This window comes from Nannospalax galili, unplaced genomic scaffold (assembly GCF_000622305.1).
Source record: "Nannospalax galili isolate Female #2095 unplaced genomic scaffold, S.galili_v1.0 scaffold25, whole genome shotgun sequence".
NCBI classification, from domain to species: Eukaryota; Metazoa; Chordata; class Mammalia; order Rodentia; family Spalacidae; genus Nannospalax; species Nannospalax galili.
The window spans coordinates 3,793,692-3,802,639 of record NW_008355642.1 but is presented as its reverse complement, the minus strand read 5'-3'; the positions used below and the strand labels follow the sequence as shown (position 1 = coordinate 3,802,639).

General features: G+C 42.2%; 2 protein-coding genes across 3 annotated transcripts in view; one reads left to right on the top strand and one right to left on the bottom strand.

Annotated features, from left to right (window-relative positions):
* Atg4a (autophagy related 4A cysteine peptidase) overlaps positions 1–2,391 on the top strand; it is a 75,239-nt gene extending 72,848 nt beyond the window's left edge. The window contains exons 12-13 of the mRNA XM_008852965.2: positions 1,029–1,137; positions 1,874–2,391. Of these exons, the coding sequence (XP_008851187.1) occupies positions 1,029–1,137; positions 1,874–1,944 (180 nt within the window). The 3' untranslated portion in view covers positions 1,945–2,391. The remainder of the gene's footprint in view (positions 1–1,028; positions 1,138–1,873) is intronic.
* Positions 2,392–3,943: 1,552 nt separating this feature from the next.
* Positions 3,944–8,948, bottom strand: part of Col4a6 (collagen type IV alpha 6 chain) — a 341,384-nt gene continuing 336,379 nt past the window's right edge. For both annotated transcript variants that reach the window (XM_008852964.2, XM_017803141.2), the window contains exons 44-45: positions 8,446–8,732; positions 3,944–5,559 (exon numbers count right to left, since the gene is read on the bottom strand). In XM_008852964.2, the coding sequence (XP_008851186.1) occupies positions 5,299–5,559; positions 8,446–8,732 (548 nt within the window). In that variant the 3' untranslated portion in view covers positions 3,944–5,298. The remainder of the gene's footprint in view (positions 5,560–8,445; positions 8,733–8,948) is intronic.

The following is an 8,948-nucleotide window of genomic DNA, read 5'->3' as shown; positions in this document are numbered from 1 at the left end:
TTTGGGAAATTTTCTTCCACAATTCTGTTGGAGATCTGGTCCATGCCATTATCTTTGGATTCTTCTCCTTCCTGTATGCCTATGATTTGTAAGTTTGGTCTTTTTATGGTGTCACACAATTCCTGCATATTCCATTCTTGTGATTTCTTAAATTTTTCATAATCTTTGCTTGAGTGGTCTAGTTCACCCACTTTATCTTTACTATTGTTTTTTGAGACAGGGTCCCTTGGTAGCCTCAACTGGTTTGAATTCACTATGTAGACTAGGCTGGCCTTGACCTCATAGAGATCCCATCTGTCTCTGCTTCCTGAGTGCTGGAGTTAAAGATATGCATCACTACATCTGGCTTATTTTTATTTATGTGTACGTGTATGTCTATGTGAACGTGTTCCATGTGTATGCAGGTACCTATTGAGCCAGAAGAGAGCATCATATGCTCCACAGCTGGAGTTACAGACAGTTCTGAGATGCCCTATGTGGGTGCTAGGAACTGAATCTGGGTGCTCTTAACCACTGAGTCATCTCTCCAACCCCAAGAGAATTATTTTTAAAAGCAGTTCTTATATTTCAGAATGCAGCAAAGCTCAACTGATATTTAAGACAGAATGATAATTTTATGGTAACTGTGACATTTAAAGTAGGATGTGTATCTTAAATTTTGGGCTACATATATCTGAAGGCATGTCAGTGTGCTCCAGAATTCTTTTGAAGTATATTTAATTTGATTAAATGGCATTTCTTTGTAACATTTCACCCCTGGGTTGAGGTAAACCTGTGTCCCTATCCTAGTTCCTAAGCCCTATGACTGGGACAATTGACACTGGGCTTCATCAGGCTACTTCTTGCCTGGTCAGAAGGATCTAGAATTGAAGTCAGATGAGGGTTTTAGGTGGTTCAAGTAGAGGATGGATGTATTTGCCAGGCCTTTTTTCCCTACCTGTCAACTACTTGGCTACTGGCAGGATTTGAAGTCATGATAGAAGTATGGTGATTCTGCAGTGTTTACAACTGTTTCTCTGCCCAACCAGGAAATTTTGAAGGAGAATTTGAGGATGTTCGAATTAGTTCAGAAGCACCCATCACACTGGCCTCCCTTTGTACCTCCAGCCAAACCAGAAGTGACAACCACAGGGGCAGGTAAGCTGCTTTTGTGAGGTCTTGGCCAGCAGACCCACATGTAACAACTGTTTTCTGAGACAAAAGTAACTGTGGCTCATGATACCTATGGAAAATGACATTTCTACTCAATCAGGCTGATCAAGGAATGGTGTTTCTGATTATTTTAATCTTCTGATTTGTTATTTCCTAATTTTAAAAAATGATAAAAGGAAACCATTAACTCAGTGCAAAGGGTTTATCTTTGCAAAATCAAGATGACTACAGTTTGTTTCAGAACAGCAAATCAGAGGTCATGGGTAATTCAAAAGGTACCTTGAGGTTGAGCTTGGTGGTGTATGCCTGCAGTCATTCAGAATGCTGAGGCTCACGGCCAGCTTAGGCTACATACCAAGACCTTGTCTCAACAAACAAACAAACACACACACACACACACACAGATTCAGACACACACAGACACAGACACACACTCACACACACACACAAACAGGCTGACAGATAAACAAGGTACCTCAAAAGTCATGCCATAAGCCAGACTGCTGTGATCAGGCCTACATAAATAGGTCTAGTTATTTTGAGTCTTAAAGAGAATTTCTTCCACTTCTTAATAGTCCTAATTGTAAGTTTCCTCCAGACAAGCCTTTCTTTAGCAAAGTGATTAAAGCATGAAGACTTACATCAACTGAGTGTAATCTTGATTGAAATCATCAAGCCAAGTATCAAGCTTTTTTACTTTCTCATTTCTATATTCTGACAGAATTCATAGACTCGACTGAACAACTGGAGGACTTTGACCTGGAGGAAGATTTTGAGATTCTGAGCGTGTAGCATAGTGAGAACTCAATTTGGAGGTCTGTCTTCCATCTGGCACCAAAAGAACATGAACTTATTACATAAAACTTTTGTAGTCAGCAAGTGCCTGGTATGCCAACAGCATACAAACTCAATAGCAATCATGACTGAGCCAATTACAGTTTTTTAGAAACAAAACCAAACAACAAATCAATGATACCAACCCTTCCCTGAAAAGAAGCAGAACAATCATGGAGTCTAGGAGACAACTGATTTGGTGTCCACTGCTTCCTGGCTTGCCTTACGTAGCCTCAGCAGTTCTTCAGTGGCTGGAATGAGGATGTTGGAAGACAGACAGCAACTCCCATCTTGCTTCAAGTACCAGCAGATGAGAGATGGTTAGACTGTTCTTTTTCATCATTTTGGGCTAAATAATAAGAGGTAATCTTCTTTCTTGATCAAATAATAAAAGAAATGAACCAGGGAGAAAATACTCTTGTTAAATTATTTGAATATGTAATTTAAATAATTATAATTTATATGAATCCTTATAATTTTGCTAGATGTCAGCATATCCTTAAATGAAATCATGATCACTTAAATGATACTTAAATCATGATACTTAAATCAGAGGCCAGCAATCTTTCTCTGTAAAGGGACTAATAGTCTAGTCTTTGCAGCCATGTGGCCTCTGTCATAATTATTCAACTCTGTAAAAGCAGCCGCAGACAATATGCATGTAAGTGAGTGTGGCTGTAATCTAATAAAACGATTTACAAAAGCAAGTGGAGGGCTGGACATAGCCTTACCACTGACTCACTTAAATTGTGGGTTTTTGTTTGAGGAATTAGAATAAACTGAATTATACTTTGTTTTGATTGATAACCATATTTAGAAAGAACTATTCATGTGGTTAAATTTAATCTGTCCATTAAATATAATTCCAAATAATTTTAGGACTAGGAAGTTTTGAAGCATGTATTCATCAGTTTGCCCGTGCTGAGCACTTGCCTGGGAGGATACTCAACTCTCAGCAACATTTTTCTACTTTCTTTTTACTGCCTCCTTAACTTTCATGTTGGTCTGCATTTCATCCTTAGCAGATTTCTACAGGAGCCTGTATCTGGCGTTTAGAAATTACCACTGACCAATTCACTTGTTTTCTTAGGTTCCATGTTTTTCTTTTTTTTTCTGAATTCCATAGGTTGAAAATTCATAAGATGTAAAATGGTATTCAGTGAGATATCTCTCCTTCCCAAGGTCAATTCCCATTTCTGAAAACTCCTGCTGCTATTCTTGTTTACCCTTCAACAGGAATGTTTTATGAATATGCAAATATATGCAGATACTTCATCTGTATGCACATGAAAATTTTGCATACACACACCATTTAGATTTATTTTAAAAATTAATTGTATGTGTCTGTATTAGTGTGTACATGCATGTGCAGTTGTGTGCATCTCTGTGCACAAGTGGACGCCACATGAGGGCATCAGATGTCCCCCTTTGTCATTGTACATCTATTCCTTTGAGGCAAGATCTCTCCTTGAACTTAAGGCCTAATTTTACTTGGCTGGGAGGGAAGCCAGCAAGGCCGAGCAATCCTCCTGTTTCCACCTTCCTTAAAACTGGGGTTATAGGAATACACAGGGCTCCCACCTTTTTACATGGGTTGCACAATCCAAACTCAGGTCCTCATGATTATGCAGCAAGCACTCTTAACTGCTGAGCCATCTCTCCAACCTCAAAATCTTGTTTTAATGACTTCAATATTTCTCTACATTTAACATATCTATAAATGATCCTGAGTCTACAGCAGAATGAAAACTCCTTTCTTGAACTCTAACATGTGATAGAGATAAAAGCAGTTGTGTGCTTATTGTGAAGCATGTTGTGCATTTGTTGACCAGGAGAGGACTCTTTCTGCCCTGCAATGTAATCACTTTCTAATTTGTTCTTATCTCAGTATTTTGTTATAGAGTTTATTGAGAACAGATATCAGAAAAGGCTGTTAAACAATGCCAAAAGTCAAGTGTTAGATTTCATTCATTTTATTTGGTATATACAAACTGACAGCATGCTTTACTTATCTAGGAGCGATGGTGACAACAGCTCAGATTATACTGATTATGCTTTGCCTATGTTGGCACAGTTTACATAACACCTAAAACAGCAGAATCGCCTGGAAGAGAGTGCTTCATGTCAATATAGCTAAGATGTTCTGAAAAACTGGTAATTAAAACAAATTGCCCCAAACAGAATCCAGTATACCTCACCAGCTCAGGCTGTGCTTTAGGTCTGCTCACTGCTAAGGACAGGTGTAGGCTAGGTGTTTTATGAGATATTTTTAAGCATTAAAACAGTTTAAAGGCTACCTGTGAAAGAGTAGCTGAATAGTCATTTTACTAGAAAGTCTCCAATAGCATCAGAATGCAAGGAACTAAGATACTGCAACTTCGGTTTGCCATATTGCACACATCCAGATGGCATTTGGAATAAACAAGAACTGCTGAGAAATGGGGGCATTAGATTTACCACTTTGTTCCTGGAGTCAAAATCAAAATTGACATTTCCATTCCTATTCATCCCTCTACCCCAGGCCAAGGAGAAAAAGATGTGGTTCTCATTTCCTTATATGGGCTTGCCCACATTTATTGCATCCTTGGCTCTAGTTTGGACCAGGCCAAGTCCTCTGTCTATCTGGCTGAGGAGTGTGTCCACCAGGAGGCAGTGATCTGTCTAGGACCAAATGAAATTTATAGACCTCTCTCAGCTCCTGGCCTTCAGACTTCCCTAGGCAAGATGGGGCGTGGTCTTAAAAACTCTGAAAGGAATCACAGCTTGTCCGGGTATAGGCTGGCTTCTTGTTTCCAGCTCTACTGCCTGCCTAGACACAGTGGACTGCCTTGGATAGGGAGGGCTAGCCTTAAGCAGACATGAACTGTCTGAAACTGTTCAACCGGAGACATACATTTAATGTAAAAATCCTGAATTCTGGTTTAAGTTAATGTGTGGTGGACGTCTGGTCATAAAGAAATAACATAGCTATTATGAGGAGCTTCCTGATCATTGTAGCGAGGAGACCTAGTGCTCTTTGAAAATGGTAGTCCAGCAAATATTTCTGAGGTAACATGGATAATAACAAATGTCCAAATGGAACAGTAGCACCAGATTGATGGGAATAGGACAGCAAATCCCAACATGGTGGGCTCATCTGTTGGACTTGAGGGGATGGGTGATCAGTGTCCAGTAGGCCAGTCCAAATGAGACTCCAATGTACAGCTTGACAGGCAAATGGGCTCAGGACTTCCTTCCTCAGACTGTGCAGGTTTGTGAAGTAACTGTTGTGAGGGCATAGGGAAGACCAGGGGCACCATGACAGGTGACTCCTTATAGGCTTTTCATACACACCTGGCAGCGGCTCACCCTGCTGTGCAGCTGCCCAGCCTTCAGTGTCTCAGACACAGGTTCTTCCCTAAACTGCTGCCTCTCCTCCACGGTTGTCAGCCAGAAACTGTACTTGTTGGCAAAGTAGTGGCAGGTACCTCGGGCACCGCTGCATTCGATGAAAGGAGTAGCCCGGAAATCCTCAAGGCAGGAGCCAGGGGAGACCAGGGATTGGCCTCCGCCCTCCGCCCCAGCAGCAGTGTGCTGAAAGACAGGAGAGTGGTGTGTGAGCTGTGCCTGCCGGGACCCATCATGGAAGGGCTCTGTGTCCTGCTGCTTCAGGGGGACATATGTACCCTGTTCTAGTGCTCTGGACCTGGGATCACTCAGCCTCTAGTCAGCATGACGAACCTGGGCTTTCAGGGCACTGCCCACCCACTCAAGAGAATCTGTGGGACAAGCCCCCCTTGCCATTTACTTTGTGCCCTCCTAACCGTGTTACATGGTCCATAACCACATTTGAACCCGTATTTCCCAATTTTTCCTATTGCACTGACTTCACAGCTGTGTGAGGTGTACCCTCACCAACTCCTGTTTTCTATAGAGACATAAATCTTTTTTAAAAAATATCTTTTTAGAGATTATTTGTGCCCCTTAAGAAAATTCAGCTTCCTTCTATTTATTTATTTATTTATTTTTGTTTTATGTGTATGAGTGTTATGTCTGCATGTATGTAATTGCACCTGTGTTGTGCAATGCCCATTGAGGACATAGTAGACTTTAGATCCCTTGGAACTGGAAATATGAACAGTTGTTTGCTGCCATGTGGATGCTGGGATTTGAACCCTGGTCTTCTGCAAGAGCAGACAGTGCTCTTAACCACTGAGCCATCTCTCCAGCCCAGCATAAATCTTTAAAAAACATTTTTATTACACTTATTTATTTTGGGTGTGAGTTGGTTCTCACCTTCTACCATGTTGGTTCTGGGGATCAAACTCAGGTCATCAGGCTTGGCAGCAAGTGGCTTTATCTGCTGAGCCATCTTGCTGACCCTACACAAATAAATCTAAGCAAGGATGGATTTAGTTTCTGAATTATGGTGCTTTCAGCCCTTTACTGTGCACTGTCCACTAAGAAAGGAAAGAGGATGCAATATTCCCTGATGTACCTCCTTGTTTTTTAGGGTTGAATCTTTTTTTGTTAACTTTTAAAAAAAACTTAATTGAGAATTTCATACATGCATATAAGGTGTTTTGATCAAATCCACGCCCACTCCCTCCCCTCCAATACCTCCCATATCTCCCCATCACTTTTTTTCTGACTTCTTTCCTTCCTTCCTTCCTTCCTTCCTTCCTTCCTTCCTTCCTTCCTTCCTTTCTTTCATGGGGCTTTTTGCTACTTTAGCATCCCCCCTCTCTGAAGTGGCAACCCTAAAATCTTTTAGGGATTAGATAAGAGCGCCCAAATACTTTTGACATTTTTGGCCTTTGGATAATATTTCCTGTTGTACCTCCTTTTATAATTCTGTTCCTCCACAGTTTTCACCTAGAAGTTCCCTATACTAGAACTATTTCTATTTGCAATCTGTGTCGCACCCTTTGGGATGACATATAGCACCTGTTATTTGATGGCTAGAGGAAGGCCTGGGTGTATTTGGCCTAAAATGTCTCAGGCCTAACTTCAGAGAGCTCCCTCAGAATTTCCTTTTAGGGCCCCTCATTGCTAATAGTCTCTAGTCACTGTATTCCCCAGACCACCCTCTCCTCTCCACATTCCCAGCTTTCTCCCTCCACCTTAGCTCGAAGCACAGGAGATGGGGAAGAGGTGGCATGCACATCTGTGCTAGCGAATAGGCAGTGAGCCATGTGCCAAGTTAGTTTGTAGAACTTTCAGAGAGTGGAACTTTGTAGATGTCTCAAGCTTGTTCTGATAAATGCCAGTTTGTGTGTATGTGTGTGGGGGGCAATTATGCAAGGTTCTTATTCCAAGGGATGCTGCTGTCTTGAGCTTCCTTTCAATTCTTTCCCCACATTTCACTTTTTTGAAGTTGTCCTCAAGGTGCCTTACTATGCAGTCTGAATTCTTACCCTTGATGATTTTCAGGAAAATATACCCTCATCTGTTAGAATTATGTACAAAGAGTAAAGAGATTATGAAGAAGAACTATGACTTTCCCACGAGCAAAGCAAAGCACATGAGAATTTAGTATATATCTTTTGGCTGGTTTCTTGTGGAAACTTTAAGGGCTTTTTCTTCTTATTTCCTAGTCTGAGTGGGGGGTAGAACAGAATAACAGGCAAGGCGATCCTGAATTCCACTGGGGTAAACTGCCCAATGTGGAAAGACAGAGCATAATAAAAAAACTACCATGCTTCCAGTAGGTGTACCAATGTGAAGGAGATTGCAGCAGGGAAATTCTTCAAAGACGGTCCCATCATCTCACCTCTGGTGAGTCACAGACAAGCTCTGGCTAGGCAGCGCACTTCAGGGAGTGCCACACTGGAATTTTACCAAGAACTGTCCTAGCTCTAATCCTGACTTCATTGGAAGAAACATCCTCAGGTATTCAAAGGATCATGTGACTTGAGGCCTCCTTCAACTTATGGATTCTGTTTCTTAGACAGAAAGCATGACTGGCTACTGGCTTCCCACAGAAAATGGAGAGCAACAATGGTTATAAGGACATAGAAACACAGCATGCCCTCATGTGAACCTTCTGAAGAAAAGATGGCAGAGGCCAGATAGGTTGGGGAGGGTAACTGGAATAGTAGAGAATGTTCTGCTCAGCCTGACCAGCATAGGTATGTGCTGGCCTCCACTGAGGACAGCTTTCCCCTCAGTATCTCCTCAGTTCATTGTATATTGCATCCTTCCTTTGGTAGTGACAAAACTGAAGCCAACATAGAGCAGGGCCTTGGCTTAAATCATACATTTTCTAAGCCCAGAACAGTGGATGCTATTCTTCCCATACACCATAACTAACTTTCATTTGTGTCTTTAACCAAGCTTAATTTAAGCATGTCTCTTCCTTTTAAACTCTGTTTTCTACCTAGGAACCTAGGAACCAGTGGGAGGGCCCTCCCCCTAGCTCTTCTCTCCTACCCTCTGATTCAGTTTTGCCACTGAGGGAGGAGTGGTGCAGGGCCTCACCATGAGGAAGGAGTACCCAATCCAGAGGCTCCGCCAGCCCAGAGGGCACTGTGGAATGGTGACATCCTGGCTGTGCACAGCAATGGCTTGTGAGGGTGCTTCACATACAGAGCAGCGGCTGATGTATTGGGGAATCTGGGTCTGGCCCACAGGCATCATGGGAATGGGGGCAGTAGTGGAGAGCCAGTAGGATTTATCATTGCGTCTGGCATAGTGGCAGACTTCATTGATGTTGCAGTAGATGAAGGGCATGGTGCTGAAGCGGGGTAGGCAGGAGCCAGCAAATCCTAGGACGAGAAGATGGGCAAGGACAGGTAATGGATGACTAAGAGGCAGAGTCACCAGCCTGGACTGGCTGATGGTGTGGATTTCTATCCAAATTCTTGCCCAGAGAAGGATAGGTCCATCCTCACAGTACTGTGACTATGCTACATTCTGAAGTCTGTGGATCAAATCCTATCATAAATGTACCAAGGGAGTTAAAGAATGATGGGATTCTTTTT